At 39.6% G+C, this 17839-nt stretch overlaps 1 protein-coding gene and 1 long non-coding RNA gene across 5 annotated transcripts in view; one reads left to right on the top strand and one right to left on the bottom strand.

Moving 5' to 3' along the window:
* The window catches only part of LOC135056491 (uncharacterized), a 260411-nt gene that overhangs the window by 140052 nt on the left and 102520 nt on the right, over positions 1-17839 (top strand). The window lies entirely within an intron of this gene.
* Positions 7616-17839, bottom strand: part of PCDH15 (protocadherin related 15) — a 2278876-nt gene continuing 2268652 nt past the window's right edge. Inside the window, exons 34-36 of the mRNA XM_063961739.1 lie at positions 13940-14075; positions 11817-13424; positions 7616-7701 (exon numbers count right to left, since the gene is read on the bottom strand). Of these exons, the coding sequence (XP_063817809.1) occupies positions 11826-13424; positions 13940-14075 (1735 nt within the window). The 3' untranslated portion in view covers positions 7616-7701; positions 11817-11825. The remainder of the gene's footprint in view (positions 7702-11816; positions 13425-13939; positions 14076-17839) is intronic.

The following is a 17839-nucleotide window of genomic DNA, read 5'->3' on the forward strand; positions in this document are numbered from 1 at the left end:
ATGTGTAAGGGGCATTACTGTGTGGTATTGTGTGTATAAATGCATTACTAATGTGTGGCATTATGTGTATAAGGTGCTCTACTATGTGGCATTGCGTATAGAAAGGGCACTACTGTGTCGTCTAATGTGAATAAAGAGCAATAGGGTGTGGTGTAATGGGAATAAGGAGCAATTCAGTGTGATGTAATGTGAATAAGGGGCTCTACTGTGAGGAGTAACGTTTATAAGGTAAAGTGATACTTCTGTGGGATGTAATATGAATTATGGACACTATCGCATGATCAAATGTGAATAAAGTTGCAGTACTGTGTGGCGTAAATGGAATTGGGGTTACTATTGTGTGGCCATGCCCCTTGCCAGCAAAAACACACCCCTTTTTGGGCTGTGCGCCAAATGTGTAAACTGTTCCTATTTAAAATATAGGGAGTACAAATACCAAAATAAGGACTGCTATGGGTGAGGGGTGATGGTGCTAGGAAAGAGGTGCAAGGTCGGAGGCGGAACCAGCGGTGGTGCTAGGGGCACCAGCCAAAATCTTGCCTAGGGCATCATATTGGTTAGGGCCTGCTCTGGTCTATCTATCTATCTATCTATCTATCTATCTATCTATCTATCTATCTATCTACCTATCTATCTATCTATCTATCTGCAAAGAATGTACTGTAAAAATAGTTGGTTTTGAAGTATACTAGCTCCAGGAAGAGGTTAATTATTGGTTATTAGATTCACCTGTATTCATTATTTAGCAGCTCTCTGTGTAAACATAGAGGTATTTTATATGCTTCTTTTTTTTTTGCACCAGAGGGAGGAGGTAATTCTGGAACTGCTGTAGATGGATGTCTTTCAGCTCCTGCTGAGGTGGTGTAAATTGTCATAAAAGTGTCCTGGTTTATTTCTTTATTTTTATAATGTTTTCACTGCTATACAGCGTGATATATGCATATGCAGTGCTGGTGCTAGGGTGTTTAGTACCCCCTTGCAAACTATAAATTTGTGCCCTCCCTCACGTACTGTACTTAATAAAGAGACAGTGTACCATTGCAAAAAAGGGGTGTGGTCTAATAAGGAAGGGGCACGGCCATACAAGAGTACCCCAAATTCAAATTACACCACACAGTAGTGTCCCTTATTCACTTTATGACACACAGTAGTACCCCTTAGTCACATTATGCTACACAGTAGTGCCCCTTATACACAATGCCCACAGTAGTACCCCTACCCCAGTAGTACCCCTTATACAGGGCATGCCACACAGTAGTAGTGCTCCTTACACATTATTCCCACAGTAGTGTCCCTTACATATAATGCCCACAGAAGTAGTGCCCCTTACTCATAATGCCCACAGTAGTGCAGTTTATACACATAATTACCACAATAGTACTGCAGCTTATAAACATAATGCCCACAGTAGTAGTACCCCTTACATATAATGCCCATAATAGTAGTATAGCTTAAATATAATGCCCACAGTGGTAGTACCCCTTACATATGGTATAATGTTCACAGTAATAGTACCCCTTACATACAGTATAATGCCCACAGTAGTAGTGCCGCTTACACACATAATGTCCACAGTAAGAGTGCCATTTAAACACATAATGCCAAAAGTTGTAGTACCTCTTACATATAATGCCTGCAATCGTAGTGCCCCTTACACACATAATGCCCACAGTAGTAGTGCTGTTTACCAGGGCCCTCTTAACAGCATTGTAGGCCCTGGGTAAAACAGTGCACTGGGGCCCCTAAACACACATTTATGTGTACCAAGTAAAAAAAATCATAACATGCCCCTCCTGTGGTCCCGCACTGTCTCTCCACATGCTTTCATACAGTGACTGGCTGTCAGCACTATGATTGGTGGATCCACCAGTCAGCATGCAGCTACTGATAGTCATTCACTGTCTGGCTGCAGGCTGGGAGGGAGGTAGAGAATGCTGCCACTATGTGTCAGTCAGCACTATGCCTGTGTGTGTGTGTGTGTGTGTGTGTGTGTGTGCATGTGTGTTTGTGTGTCAGTCTTTTCTTTGTGTAAGTCAATGCTTTGTCTGTATGTGTCAATCAGCACTGCGCCTGTGTGTGTATCAGTCAGTCAGTCAGTCAGTCACTAATGTCAGTCTACTGTGACAGAGTCCGCACACACTGGTGTAGGGTTGACTGAGAAACCCAGAGTAGACTGATATTATTATTGAGTGACTGACACATAGGTGTAGTGTTGACTCCTACACAGTGAGCAACACTATGCCTTTATGCATGAAAGTAACTAATGATGTCAGTCTTCTCTGTGTGTCAGTCAGTACTAATGCTGTGTGTGTGTGTGTGTGTGTGTGTGTGTGTGTGTGTGTGTGTGTGTGTGTGTGTGTGAGAGAGTCAGTAATTAATAATGTCAGTCTTCTGTGTTTGTGTTGGTACTAAATTCAGTCTGTCTTTGTCAGTTAACACTATGTAAGTGTGTGTGTATGTATGTGTGTGACATATCACACCTCACTGCTCTCATTACACTTCACTGCTCCCCTCACACGTCGCTGCCAGTGTCACACGCCATTGCTCCTCACACCTCACTGCCCCGCTATACCCCACTGCCCATATCACAGCTTCCTGCTGTCATCATACCTTACTGATCACCCCCCCCAGCCAGCTCATTGACTCCTACTGCTCCCCTCATGCCTCAGAACTGTTCATGCCCTTGTCTTCTCCCATCCATCACCCTAATTAATTTCTCTCAGGCAGAACCTCAATTCCCCACTTCCCTCACAGAGTTAACCTGTGAGACACATACACTGTCTCTCCCATACTCACTCTCTGTTTCCCTCCACTTACCTAACAAAGTCTGGCTTGCCGAATCTGTAGAAGCTCCTCCTCACCCTGTGACATACATCAGCACTTCTCCTCACTCAGTCCCATGCAGCTCCGCCCCCTCAATCCTGTATAGCTCAGCCCCATTTTCAGGCTCTAATCACTGATGCTTTAAGGGGGGGGAGACACATTAGGTTGCCAGCGCTGCTGTCTGTCATACAGCTTGACATGAGTAGTGGCAGGAATAACAGACAGCAGCGGGGTGTTAGAGCAGGAAGAGCACCTCTCCAGCCCGGTGCCTCCCTGCTTTGCATACTCTGCTGTGTGTGTTGTGCCGACCCTGTACATATAAACGCATTTATAAATGTACAGTCACTTCTTTTCATAGAAAATAAACCATACATGTAGATTATATATATGTAAGGTTAATAAAGAAAAATACACTTTTTTTAGCAAGCTGTAAAATCATTTATTTATTACATATCTAAATAAAATACAAATAAAGGGTGAAGAAGACAAAAAAAATACTGTATGTCAGTGATGCAAAGATGTTTTGCTAGCATTTTGTTTATTCACGCTCAGGAGCCTGTATGTTGTTACTGGCTGTTTTAGATTTGAGGTACTGTACATGTTCACATTTATATATGTTGTCCCAATTAGTATCATCTAGTGTGCTGCTGAAGACTCACTCCACAACACATAAATGGAACAGACATATCAATATCATTTGTATTTAAAGTATCTCATTAACTATTAGAAACTGTTCACTGCAATCAGTTTTACATAGATTCATCATGGCACCGCTACAGCTTATGCCTTCTGCTAAGTACATTCTAAACTTTGTGGCAGAAAGTGAAAAACATTTGGGGGTTTTACAAAATAACTGCTAAGTGCGCTTTTGGGAAGGAATCAGGAGAGAGTTTTTTTTCAACAAATAATTAATTCTGATTATACCAACAATATCAATATTTTTTTTTTTTATTATTATTATTATTCTAATATTCTTTAACACTGGAGGTACAGTATGTTATTATGGGCCTATTTATTATCGAGGTTCAATTGGCCCATTATAATGAAGTATCACACTCTGAGAGTTTCGATGGTGGATATATAATTCCAGAGCTATTGCCCTGTTTGTGAAAAAGCACCTGGCTCGAGATTCCTATTATCTACACTCTCACTGCTAATTACTATCAGTGTAAGATGACACTGCACTATGGCCCTCATTCTGAGTTGATCACTCGCTAGCTGCTTTTAGCAGCAGTGCAAACGCTAAGCCGCTGCCCTCTGAGAGTGTATTTTAGCATAGCAGAAGTGCGAACGAAAGATTAGCAGTTCTGCTACTAAAAAATTTCATGCAGTTTCAGAGTGGCTCGATACTTACTCCTACCTTGCGATGACTGCAGAATGTTTAGCTCCTGATTTGACATCACAAACACGCCCTGCATTCAGCCAGCCACTCCCCCGTTTCCCCAGCCACTCCTGTATTTTTATCAGGCACGCCTGCATTTTTCAGCACACTCCCTGAAAATGCTGAGTTGCCGCCCAGAAACACCCAATTCCTGTCAATCATACTACGAACATTCGAGCGACTGAAAAGTGTCTCTCGAGCTTGTGTAAAACTGCAGTTTTGTGTGAAAGTACTTTGCGCGTGCGCGCTGCATACCGTACGCATGCGCAGAACAGCCGATTTTTAGCCTGATCGCTACACTGTGAAAAACGGCAGCTAGCGATCAACTCGGAATGAGGGCCAATGGCCCTCATTCCGAGTTGATCGCTCGCTAGCTGCTTTTAGCAGCGGTGCAAACGCTAAGCTGCCGCCCTCTGGGAGTGTATCTTAGCTTAGCAAAAGTGCTAACGAAAGGTTAGCAGTTCTGCTACTAAAAAATTTCATGCAGTTTCAGAGTGGCTTAATACTTACTTCTACCTTGCGATGACTGCAGAATGTTTAGTTCCTGGTTTGATGTCACAAACACGCCCTGCATTCGGCCAGCCACTACCCTGTTTCCCCAGCCACTCCTGCATTTTTATCAGGCACGCTGAGTTGCCGCCCAGAAACACCCACTTCCTGTCAATCATACTACGAACACTCGAGCGACTGAAAAGCGTCGTTCGAGCTTGTGTAAAACTGCATAGTTTTGTGTGAAAGTACTTCGCGCGTGCGCGCTGCATACCATATGCATGCACAGAACAGCCGATTTTTAGCCTGATCGCTACGCTGCACAAAACGGCAGTGAGCGATCAACTCGGAATGAGGGCCAATATGCGCATATACAGAGTGGGCCGCTGGAGGCGCAGGTGTCATACTTCATTTCTCTTTGTACTACGGACCTCCTTCCAGTAGAAATGAGGAAGTCTCCAGGAACTAATGGCATCTGAAAATTGTGTCCATTCCTGCAAGCAAACCCCTAAAATAACTACACTTTTTAGAGTTTGTTGTATATGGGAGACCCCATAGGGCCACTAATAAAGAATGGGCCCGTTATTTAAAAAAATGCAGAACTAGTGTAAGAGGCCCATTGAGCTTAATTAATAGGCCTCCAGGAAATAAATATTTATTCAACACTGGATGCCTATGTAGTATTATTAAGGCTACTGGACATTCTTATTACCACCTTTTTGGAGTTCTGTGTATGCGTAAATGCGCAAAATTGTATTCTATGCAATTTGCATGGTCCCTCTTGAAAAAATCTTATGTGTTTATATGGGTTCGGTAAGTAATACCTGTGGTTGGGAAGCTAGTAGTCACATGACCGTCAGTAGCATCCCAACACTGAAGATCCCGACATTGGAGGGGAAAAGTATTTTAAACCCTACCATACCCTAGCTTTCGGGGGCAGCTGCTAGGGCTAACACTCTAGGGTGGCAGTTGGGGCTAACCCTCCAAGGGAGTCAGCTAGGGCTAACCCCCCTTTCAATGCCTAACCATAACCCTCACTCCCCGGGCCCTAACTATAGCCTGAACCTCAACACTTACCATCGGGAAGTCAACAGTTGGTGTTCCGGCACCAGTCTACCGAGTTCGGAATTACGTCATCGGTCACATGACCACTGGCATCCCAACCACCAGGATGCCAAACGCATCCCATTTATATTATGTTTAATAGAAATACTTAAAAACACAACAGATTCATATCCTGCGCATATTCTTTTGTTACGTCATGTGGTTCCAGTATGCGGTTACAATGGCTGGCATCAAAGCATCTATAGAATATTTATACTTTGATAGATTGTTTTATTCAGCTCTAAGAGGCCATAATAGTTTCACTCTTTGAACCGTGTAATGTATTGGAATTGAGAAAAAACAAAGGTTTTGAAGAACAAGTATGTGTAATACTAGTTTTAAATTGGTGACACAAAGTGAAGCACTCACCTACTGGGCAGCCAGCACAGTTGAATCTGAACAGAAAATAGTATCGGCACAATTGATTAAATTCCCTGAGATTGATGCTTGCTGTCTGACTCATGGCTTAACAACCAACCAACCATACCTGAAATCATGTTGGTAACAGATTTACTCAAAAATATTATCTTTTTTGCATCCACTACTGTTTTAACAAATAGAATATAGTAAAATGTCATACCCATGTACAAATGTTATTCTACAGCACCCAGTAGGCTTTAAAATGTCGCACTACATAGCAGAACTGCAAAAAACAGGGTGTGATCTCCTCTGCTGTGAATTGTACATTAGGTACTGTATATTTGATGGAGGTACTGTAATGTATTCATTAGTTAAGAAATAGATTGCTTGATAATATTGACCAACAGTTTATTCAACTATCCATAAAAACCCTAGAAAAAAACACCCACAAAAAATAAAACCGGTGCCTCTGAAATAAAGGTACACATTTCACTTGGAGATGTTCCAACTTGTTCACGGCATGCAGAGTCACGTGTAGCAGTTATTATTTTTGGAGATGCCAATCCAATTTTAGGTGTTTTTACATTATTTATACTGGTGGTTAACAGGCACTATCTGTTTCTGAAAAAATTGCAAAAAAATAAGTTTTCATTTCTTCTTTCATTGTTTTTATGTTCATAAAAAAATAACATGTACGTTGCGTTTATGTGTTAGAGTTTAGAGATACAGCAGTTTGAAATAAAAGGGCGAAAAAATCAATCAGTTATTATGCTGCTCACTTAACAAACCATTAAACAAACAAACTACTGAATTATTAGCCAGAAATAAAAAAAACAACAACAACATATTTTCTGGGAGTTAATTGGTAAAAAATACAAATCTGTTGTAGTATTTTAACTGGAAAAAGTAATATAATTTTATGTGCACAATACAGTATATTTTTATTGTGATCATAAAAAGTGAAGTCTATTATAAATGAAAATTTGTGTTTAAAAAGGTCATAGTTTTGTCATTGGTATATGAAGATTGTTCCATGGCCCCATCCACAGCTCTTCTTCATCTGACTGAGTCTGATCACTGTGGAATTCCAATGGCTCTTTGATGTCTTCATTATCAACAACTGACTCTTGTTCATCTGTGCTTTTTAATTTATTGTCCCCAAGCTTAGCTATTATGTTCTTGGTCACTCCAGTGCTAGAGGCCAGCGATATACTTGATGGTCTGGTATTATGTTTGATAGAAGCTCCTTTTGATAATGTATTCAGCTGGATGTTTTCCTCATGCGTCACTCCAAGCTTGTCTAGTTTTTTAAAGTGCTTTCCGAGCCTCGAGGGGGATGCCATTTTTAAATTATTTGTAAGGCAAGAACGTCTGGTTCTGACCACAGACCCATTTTGGGCTATATAAATATTCCCATTTACGTTGTTTTGAATGTTTGGGTGACTGAGACGGCTCCTTTGGGATTCTGGAGCACTCTCCTCTCCGGTAGAACTAGTTTCATATTCCCGATCCACAACTAATTTGATCCGCTTTTTACTAGCAATCTATTGAATGAAAGGGAAACAGAAACAGTCAGAATAATCCCAGACATGTCTCTATATACATGTACATATAATACCATATAATGACCTTACAAATGTATTCATTCTGTATGCCGTGTGTCCTCTTTAGGAAGACAATTCCTATGAGTATTTGAAGCTGAAGGTGTGTATGTGTATATGTGTACAGTGTGTGTGTGTGTGCGTATATATATTAATATGTGTATACTTCTATCACTATCTTATCAATGAAAGTAAATGAGATTATGCGTATAATGCAACCACAGAGTTCTAAAAGCAAAAACATACAATTAATGACTGGCAGGTTTCTTCATTCCTAGAGCACACAAGTTGATTGCCAAGGAGTTGTTGATAATATATCCTTATTAAATCAGATGCAATCAGTTTAATATCTGCAATATATGTAATTACAATTAATTTCCTGCTATTTGCATAATTATGAATAGACAAACCACAGGACTTATCTTACTGTCCCGGAAGACATCTCATTAACAATGCTTCTGGCTGGTTAATATTAGATAAAATAATATAATGAACGCAGAAGCATGAATTTTTTTTAATATATATAAATGGCTTTTCATCTGAATTATTACACAGATCACTGTGATTTTAATGCAAACTTAATTCAGTTCATAGCTTATTCAAAATCTAATTAATAAAGTAATTTAATATATGCAGCAATACTCATTGTACAAACAGACCTATCTGATGGATTAAAGATGCTATGAAGATACTGCGGGAAAAAAATAAAGATTTGCTTTTCATATATTAATATATTCTATATTAGGGACCTACTTGACATTTGTGTTCTTTTCATTTTCTTTAAACTCTGATTAATGTCATTTACAATTCTTCCTGTTGTTGCAAAAGCGAGTATTTCAACAGATCTGGTCATCTAAACAAGATCGTCTTCATTTAACTTTATGCAGACTTGAATTTATGATTGAAGCTGTTCTGAGTTGACTGTAAAATTGCCCATATGTTTGAGTGCTTGCATGCTTTTTTTTTGTACTATATCAAACCTACATTATCGTAATCAAGTAAAATTAATTACATTAGTTTAGATTTAGGGGTTATCAAATTAGCAGCAAAAAAAATATTTTTTGTGATTTTTTTTCTTTTTATCAGTGATTTTTTTTTCAGGCTATCCAATTAGTCCCCTTTTTTCCCATCCAAAAACTTTTATTGGGGAGAAAACACATAGGATCCACTATAAGACATAGACCTATGTGTTTTTAAGCTGTGATCGTGGTAAAAAAGACTTCTTATCGCGTATTTGGTTTCACCTGCCCTGGCAAAACAAAATCCCCGTTCCAGCATCAGGGCTAATTGGATAGCCCATGGTGAGGTAATTAGCCACGGTCATTTACTGTGGCTAATAGGATACCACCCTTAGCCTGCTTTATATAAGGGAGCTGATTGTGAGTCAGGTGCAAAGTAGCTGTTTTTATATGATGCAGCAGAAACCAGATTTACTAAATTATGCTAATGAGAGGATACATACGGCTTCAAGTGGGAAGCTGCTCCGCCCACATTGTTTCCATCTACAGCCGCAACAATTTGCGTGCTACAACTTGCTATTTGTGTAAGTGAAAATGCATTCATCTGACTCAGAATCAGTCCCATTATGTCTGGCTATTTTAAATCCAAAAGAGAACTGAAAGTATTAAGTTTCTGAACTGGCATTTGTCCACCCTTCATTATGATATTGTTTCATTGCAAAAAAAATATTCAGGTAATATTAAGTTGCAGAAGAACAGGAAGGAAAGAGTTAGGGGATAATAGAAAAATAGTATCCTCTGCTGCACACAGAATGTAAGCTAATCAGGAATAAGAGGCACGCTCCAACAGCTCACGCTTTCCAAAGCATGGGGTCATAGAAAGCATGGTTTCCTGGAGATTTCTGCAGCACACAGGTGAGAAGTGAATGCTCTACCTCTTCAATGGTGTAGAAAATGAGAAGATTAGAGTGGCTGAAATTGTACTACCGAGCAGAAAACTGGTAACAAAATGTAGAAGAATAAATCTTTATTTCTACAGGATGTGTGTGTATCAGTATGTCTAACGAAAGTCACTGGACAAAATTGGCTTAGTAAGTCTTAAAATACCTCTGCAGTAATTATTAGTATAGATGCAGCAAGCAACACAGGGCCTAATTTAGGGGGTCATTCCGACCCGATCGCTCACTGCAGTTTGTCGTAGCGCAGCGTTCGGGTTGGAACTGCGCATGCACCGGTGCTGCAGTGCGCCGGCGCATGGCAGCTTTCATTGCCTAGCGATCGCACTGCAGGTGTGGCTGGACCGTTGGGGGGGGGGGCGTACCGCGACGGCTGTGCGATGCTTTTGTATTTGTGTGGGGGGGGGGGAGTGGCACTGACATGCGGGGCTGACTAGCCCTGTGCTGGGCGTCCCCCGCATGTCAGGGAAGATGATCGTAGCTGTGCTAAATTTAGCACAGCTACAATCAACTCATAATGACCCCCATAGACCTGATTGTAGATGTGCTAAATTTAGCACATCTACGATCAGTCACACAGACATGCAGGGGGACGCCCAGCACAGGGCTAGTCCGCCCCGAATGATATGCCCGACCCCACGCACAAGTACAAAAGCATCGCACAGCAGCGATGCTTTTGTACTTTAGGAGTAACTCCCTCTCAGCCCAGATCCTGTGCGCTGGCAGGAGATACTCGTCGCTGTGAGGGTCGTAGCGGTTGCTGACGGCCCACCCCCTCCTGCACAGCGACTGCCTCTGCCTGTCAATTAGACAGAGGCGATCGCAGGGCTGTCAGCTGTCTGGCATGCGCCAGCGCACTGCGGCACTGGTGCATGCGCAGTTCAGACCTGATCGAATGCTGTGCGAAAATGCACAGCAACGATCAGGTCTGAATTACACCCACAGACATAACAGTTTTTGTTTTTTCCTTTATCTTCAGTATTAAAAAGAAAATAGGAAATTGTTGCCTTCAAAAGTGTAACAGGACAGGACCCTCTACCCGCCACCCACCCTGCAGCCAGATAGTGAATGGCTGTCAGCATGCTGATTGGTGGATGTCTGGAGCTATCCACCATTCAGAGTGCTGACAGCCATTCACTGTATGGAAGCATGTAGAGAGATGCAGGACCAAAGAAGGGGCATGTTGTCATTTTTTTCATTGGTTCACATGAATAGGTGTCTAGGGGCCCCAGTGCTTTGCTTTTCCCAAGGCCTACGATGCTGTTCAGGCAGCCCTGTAACAGGAGCAACATCATATGTAATGTTTATCCCTGTTAACAATACTGTTTTATATATGCAGTATGCCAAGAAAATGCAATGCTTCACTGCCACATAACCCACACTGCTAATACTACACCTCAACTATCAATAGCCAATTGGGCATTAGATATTGGGGTTAAGAACTATGCAGCTTGTTTCCAACTGAATGATTGTTGCTGAATTTGAAAATGCCAGATCGAAATAAGCGCAATGGACCCCCAGTGTAATGACTGAGAGTATGCTATATGGCATGTGTAGAATCTCATTAAATTACCGGCATCATTAGTTCCACATGCAAATATGTAATAGAATGTCATAACACTACAGTATCTAGGGTAATTTAGTATGTGTTTGTTGCAGATAAAATACCGCAAGGCTTGTATTTAGAATGAATAAGCACCTGTTAATGAAATTGGTATAAATGATTCAGAGAGGACATGCCAGCATGTGTAGTACAACGACTTCAACTGCTGAATACAAAGTTTTCGGAAGTAACACATAAATAAGTTAAAAAACCATTAATTATATATCTATATAATATGTAGACGTGTGTGTATTTTTGTGTATTATGCAAATATAAATACAGGTGAAGCAGTTATCATAGAGAATTAAATAGGATCACTATAGCTGTTTGAAGAGGATTCCCGAGTATACATAAATATACGTACCTGTGAACACTGCAAAGAAATTAGGTTAATAACTGTAGAAAAAAAGTTTCGTTTTTTTCTGTTAATTATAATAAAAAACAAAGATCAAAATAAGAAGCACTAAAGTAGAAGGATAGTTTTAGGATAGCGTCACACAGGTGCACTGCAATCGCAATCACTTGCTATTTACTACCTACTGTTTGCTTTCAAAATGATGTGGAGTCACCAGCAGCTTCAGAAACAGACACATTAGAGTCCGATCCATGACCAGTGTCATGTTCATCTGATTGGTTAGATGATCCTTTCATGCTGAGGCTGTTACTTTCTGTATTTTCATTTGAGTTTTGGACTTCAGAATCATGAGAAGACTGGGAAATGTTATCAGCTTCCTGGCTGGCTATGGTGCTTTGACTTTGATTGCTAAGAGATACATTTCCTTGACTAACATCATCATCATCATCATTATTATTATAATCATCATCCTCCTCATCATCACTTTTTATATTACTCTGTGCATCTGTAAGCTGGCTGCTCCTACTGTGACTGTCTTCACTTTTTACTGATGTCTTAGTTTCAGATGCTTCACTTAAGTCATCTCTGTCCGCTTGACTGCCAACATCACTTGCTTTACTAATATCATCCTTTTCCTCCTCTTCTGCTGACTGGTCATCTTCAGAGCCTTCCTCAATAGTACTTTGTATTTCACTGTCAACTAATGACTTCTTTGATCTATAGCTAGATTTTGAACTACTCTTTCCACTTTCTTCTGCAGATTCTCTGCTGGCATCATCGCTCTTTTCACTCTGTACACTGGAAGCATCTGTCCCTTGTTTGATGCTTTCGGATTGCTTGTCTGAACTTCTCAAAGATTTCCTGGATTCTGCTTCAGAGGCTGATACTTCACCATGTAAACTAGATTTTTCTGAATGAACACTTTCAGATTCTTTATCCTCCTCTTCTTCTGTGTCCTCATCTGCTGTCTCTTCCTGTACACTTTCTATGGACTTGGAAATAGAGTGTGCTTCATCCTCTGACTCATCTAAGTTGTCATCTCTCTCTTCATCTGAATCGACTGTACTTTCATTTGTTTCATCCTGATCCAAAGTTACCTTCAGATAATCTTTATCAGCTTGAGATGGAGAAGTGCTACTCCTTCGGGATGATCCCTCAGATGGTTTTGATGACATTTTATCTTCATCACCTGAATCTTCACTTTCTTCAGATCCACTATCTGCTGTTACGCTAATTGAAACTCCAGATTTACTCTCCTCTCTTTCAGATTCGCTTATATCTGAATCTTCCTCCTCTTTGTCTTTATCACTGCCGGCGGTGGAAGTTTTAGTGGAAGAGGTCACTGATTTCCGTCGTGAGTGAAGCTTTCTAGCTACACTAAGGCGTTGGAGGGCACGGTCAAGTTTTCTGGTGACAGAGTGCTTATCGGCTGATTTTTGGAAATAGTTCCCTTTAATGACCATGCTGTCATCACCTTCAACTTGACGTGCAGAGACCAGTTTGGCGTATGTAGAGTCTTTTCCACTGCCTTTCACTTTTTGAAGGATCATCGGGAATATTCTGGCTTTTTTCCAAGGAGAACGGGAAGTAGCATCTGCAGCCTCAGAGCTCTTTTGAGGGCTGACTGCAATTCGACTTAACTGCACAACTGCCTTCATTTTTTTCTTTGCTTGACTGGTTCTAGCTACCCCTTGTATACTACCTCTGGCTGGCCCAGGCCTGCCTGCTATACTTCCTCTGCCTGGTCCTAGCCCTCTACCTCTCCTAGAAGGAGCTCTGCCACGAATTCGTCCCTGAAATTATGAGAAGGGAACTGTAGTTAACACTCAGTACCATATCAAGTTGCGATATTCATTTTAGATGTCATGTTCTGCTTCACGTATTTTAAAATAAGGATCATGTATCTAAAGTGTTCAACAGGCATAATATTTAACATTGTTCCTGGTAAACAGACAACTATTTGTAAATGCAGTGTCGTGGTACACAAATGCTGTAAGTGATCACTAGTTCTGACATAAACCAATTATCTATGCTACCAAGTTTCTATTTTGTTTCTTGAAGAGCATATGTGTGATTGTATTGGTCGGAAACATGTCAAAGAATATTCCATTACATGATAAAAATAAACTGTACTTAGAACACCATTCAGGCAACCATTTTATGATCTGACCCATAAGCATGAAAACGACAATCAAATCACTAGCAAAGAGCTGTATCATTGGGTCCTAGTGACTTCATTGGCTGCATTAAAAAATGCCTTTCAACTGTCAATAGGCAAACTTTATAAAACCAAGAATATTGTACTTACATCTCCCTCTGCTGCAGGCCCATGTGGACTGTAGTAATAGTTACCATCATTTTCCACAACCACTTCTCCATATTCCTCATACATGCCAGATGGCGATAGCAATCTTCGCCGACTTCCATACTGTGGCAGTTCATACCTACAGTATAACAAGCAAAATCATATTAAAATGGTTTAGCTAGAATAATGGTACAGTCAACTGATATCTTAGATACAATAGATTGGTCATAATCCATCGGAACACACACACACACACATATATATATATATATATATATATATATATATATATATATATATAAGAAGAAATATCTCTATGGAATGCTCTTATTCTATAATCTGATATAATTAGATGACTGTTGGTGGATGTTATATAAAGAGAGGATGACCTTACACATTTATACACCCATATTAGAATCACATATCTCTTTATTAAAAGATTTTGATTTAAAACTTATCATAAAACTTTTCCTTTTCTTTTACATTGGTGATACAATTGTATATTTCAACATTATTTGTATAAGGAAAAAAACAACAATATAATGAGCTTTCATCCAACGCGTTTCGTCTATATCGACTTCTTCAGGGGTGTTTTCTAAATAACAGCTCTCTGTTTATATTGGAATAACTAGTATTCAAAAGGTATGAAGTTCTAATTGAACCAAAGTTGTACTGAAAAATATTTATTACCAAGTTGAAAAAACTTGAAGAAAATTATTCCCAGAATATGATAGCGTTTATTGGGATTCCTTATTATAGGCCACCTAATGAATTATATTCTTCTCCAGCATGTAGATATATATTTCATTCATTTTTCTTGGCTCATTGGGTTGGCATTTCATCAGTTTTTCAAAGTATCAGTGAAGTCTAACAGAAGGGATCCACTTGTAAACTTAGGATAAAAATATCCCTTTAATTTTCCAGCAGTTGTCCTATAGGTCTGCCTGCATAGGTATCCAATATTGAAATGAAATAAATATATATATATATATATATATATATATATATATATATATATATATAACTAACAGGACCCTTATCTTGCACCCAAACAGGAGCAGCGCTACGGGCGAGATCTCTGTTGAAAGATCTCAGTTACATACAATATAGAACACAGTTCCCAAGCGCGCTATATTAAACGTATTTACAACAATTCTTCCAAGGAAACCCAAGTGGATGTACAATATGCACTGGAGAATATTATTTCCTGGGGACCTGAAACAGACAACCCCTCACCAGATAATCACCCAAACAAGAGGCCCGAGGCCAATTAGTAGAAAATATTGGTTTAATATCACAAATTAAACACATTAATGTTAAAAATAGTTTTTTGCACAGTCTTTAAATATAAAAAAATATATAAAATATAAATGCCAGTAAGTTGTATCCAGTAAGTTCAATATACAATGTTGACTTTAAGTACTCCCTCTCCTTTTTCAAGGTGTGAGCTCAAAAGAGAGTATTTTCACAAACTGGTTTGATAACGTATGACTGACAGACCCAACGCGTTTCATCTACACGACGTCATCAGGGGTAACAATGTAGAAATCGGACCTATTTAAGTACTAAAAGGTTTATGCGTAAGGGATCAGACCTTGAGAATGAGTTAGTTCATCTCATATATAACTCCTAGCAATAACTTGTATAGAGCTCTTCTAGGGAATGGTGACAACCATATTTCAGTGTCTGTCAAGCCACCTGAGTAAATTACATGACTCCAACAATCATAGATGGTCTGCTTCAGACTTTGGTACAAAGATATATAAATCAGAATAATATAGCTGATTTAACAGACATAAAGGTATGGACACTGAAACTTCCCCAGTAAGGGTCACAAATAGATCCAGATAGTTGTAGCAGCACCGATATGTGAGGAAGTTGCAGAATCATGTGATCCCAATGCTGTCCTGGCTGTGAATCAGCATTGGGATCACATGCAGGAGCTCAGAGCAAAATAAGAGCTACATTACTATTAAGGATCCCCTGGATAGATATTCCTAAAGGGACCACCACTGTCACTAAAAGATCCCTTGGATTGCCAATTTTTAATGTAATATTTTTCACAGAAACCTCACTCTAAATTAATTAATAGGATGTCCTTTGTCTCAATCAATTTGTCTAATGTAAGAGTCTCATTCTAAATTTTAATAACAAAAACATTTGAATAAATTGTTTGAACATGAAATAATGTGTGGTATCATTGTTGGGTGAATTGGTACGAGGGTCTATTTCAGAGTTACATGTTCCCTCTCCATATGATCCTCGGCCTGAAAGAAACTGCAAAAGGGATCTTTAAGAACTTTAAATTATTCTTGAGCGCTCCTTGACAACCCTTGTACTTCATTACGTTTCTGGTTCTCTGCTGGCAAGATGACCTGTCTGGGATTAGCTGCGAACTCCACTAAGGATTAATGTATTTTAGGTCGTTTATTACTAAGTGTCAGCACATTTTGGTTAATTTGTCTATATATATATATATATATATATATATATATATATATATATATATATATATATATATATATATATATATAACACAGCTGGTGGTGCGGCACTCCAAACGACGTAATAAAAGGACACTTACATATCTGTAGTGAAGACAACGTTTCAATGCTTTTACTTGTGCATTTTCATCAGGTCAAATGAACAACAGTCAAAGTGCTTACCTAAATAGTGTGTGCAGACGCCATCACCACGCTTCCGGTTACTATAGCAACAACAGTACACAATGCAAAATACATAACACTACAGTGCGTAATAGACAGAGCAGCCATATCGATATGCATAAGCATAACAGACAATTATATTGGGTCTACATGCAGTATGTCCCTATATAGATGCCGCATGGTTCCATTGTCATTACTAATGTGTTGCGGTCTCTGAATATATGGTGCAGTTAGATGTTACTTGTTATATATGTTTATATGTTTATGGTATCATACCACATCTTTTACAAATGCAAATGGTTGGTCTTGTTATAGATCGACTTATATTCATGCTGATCGATATGGCTGCTCTGTCTATTACGCACTGTAGTGTTATGTATGTTGCATTGTGTACTGTTGTTGCTATAGTAACCGGCTGTGGGCAATGATGTCATGTGGGAGCGCCGACGGACTGGGCGTGGGCCTGTGCTCCGGAAGCGTGGTGATGGCGTCTGCACACACTATTTAGGTAAGCACTTTGACTGTTGTTCATTTGACCTGATGAAAATGCACAAGTAAAAGCATTGAAACGTTGTCTTCACTACAGATATGTAAGTGTCCTTTTATTACGTCGTTTGGAGTGCCGCACCACCAGCTGTGTTTATCTTAATACTTGTGGAGGCACCCAGCGCTATTGGACTGTCTAATGGGAGAGCCGGACCTGCATGTTGTTTATATATATATATATATATATATATATATATATATATATATAGAGAGAGAGAGAGAGTAAAACCTCACTGCACTGTCTATGGTGCACCAGTATACAGCTAACTCTATTTTACTTCCATGGTGAAAATATGCAGTAACTATACATTTTCTAACTGTTTGCTAATGGTTTGTTAAATGTTGCAATATATACTGTTATATCTTTAAAATAGAAAATAATTTCTACCTAATGTATGCTGTTATAGGATCTATTATCCAGAATGCTTGGGACTTAAGGATTTCTGTATCAGTGGTGTTTGCAGAATTTGGAGCACTGTGCCTAGATACAGTAGTAAATTACAGTACATTTAAAAGTTTGTATTATTTTCCCCACACTGCCCAAGGGTGTATCTATAATGGGTGCAGGGTGTGCAGTGTATACAGACCTCTAAATCAGGAGTGGCCCACACCACACGCACTGCGTGCATTGCATTAACTCACCATGTGGCCGCTGGAACCATTATACTACAGATTTTGTGCATGAGCTGGC

Source organism: Pseudophryne corroboree, chromosome 3, assembly GCF_028390025.1.
Source record: "Pseudophryne corroboree isolate aPseCor3 chromosome 3, aPseCor3.hap2, whole genome shotgun sequence".
Taxonomy (NCBI): Eukaryota; Metazoa; Chordata; class Amphibia; order Anura; family Myobatrachidae; genus Pseudophryne; species Pseudophryne corroboree.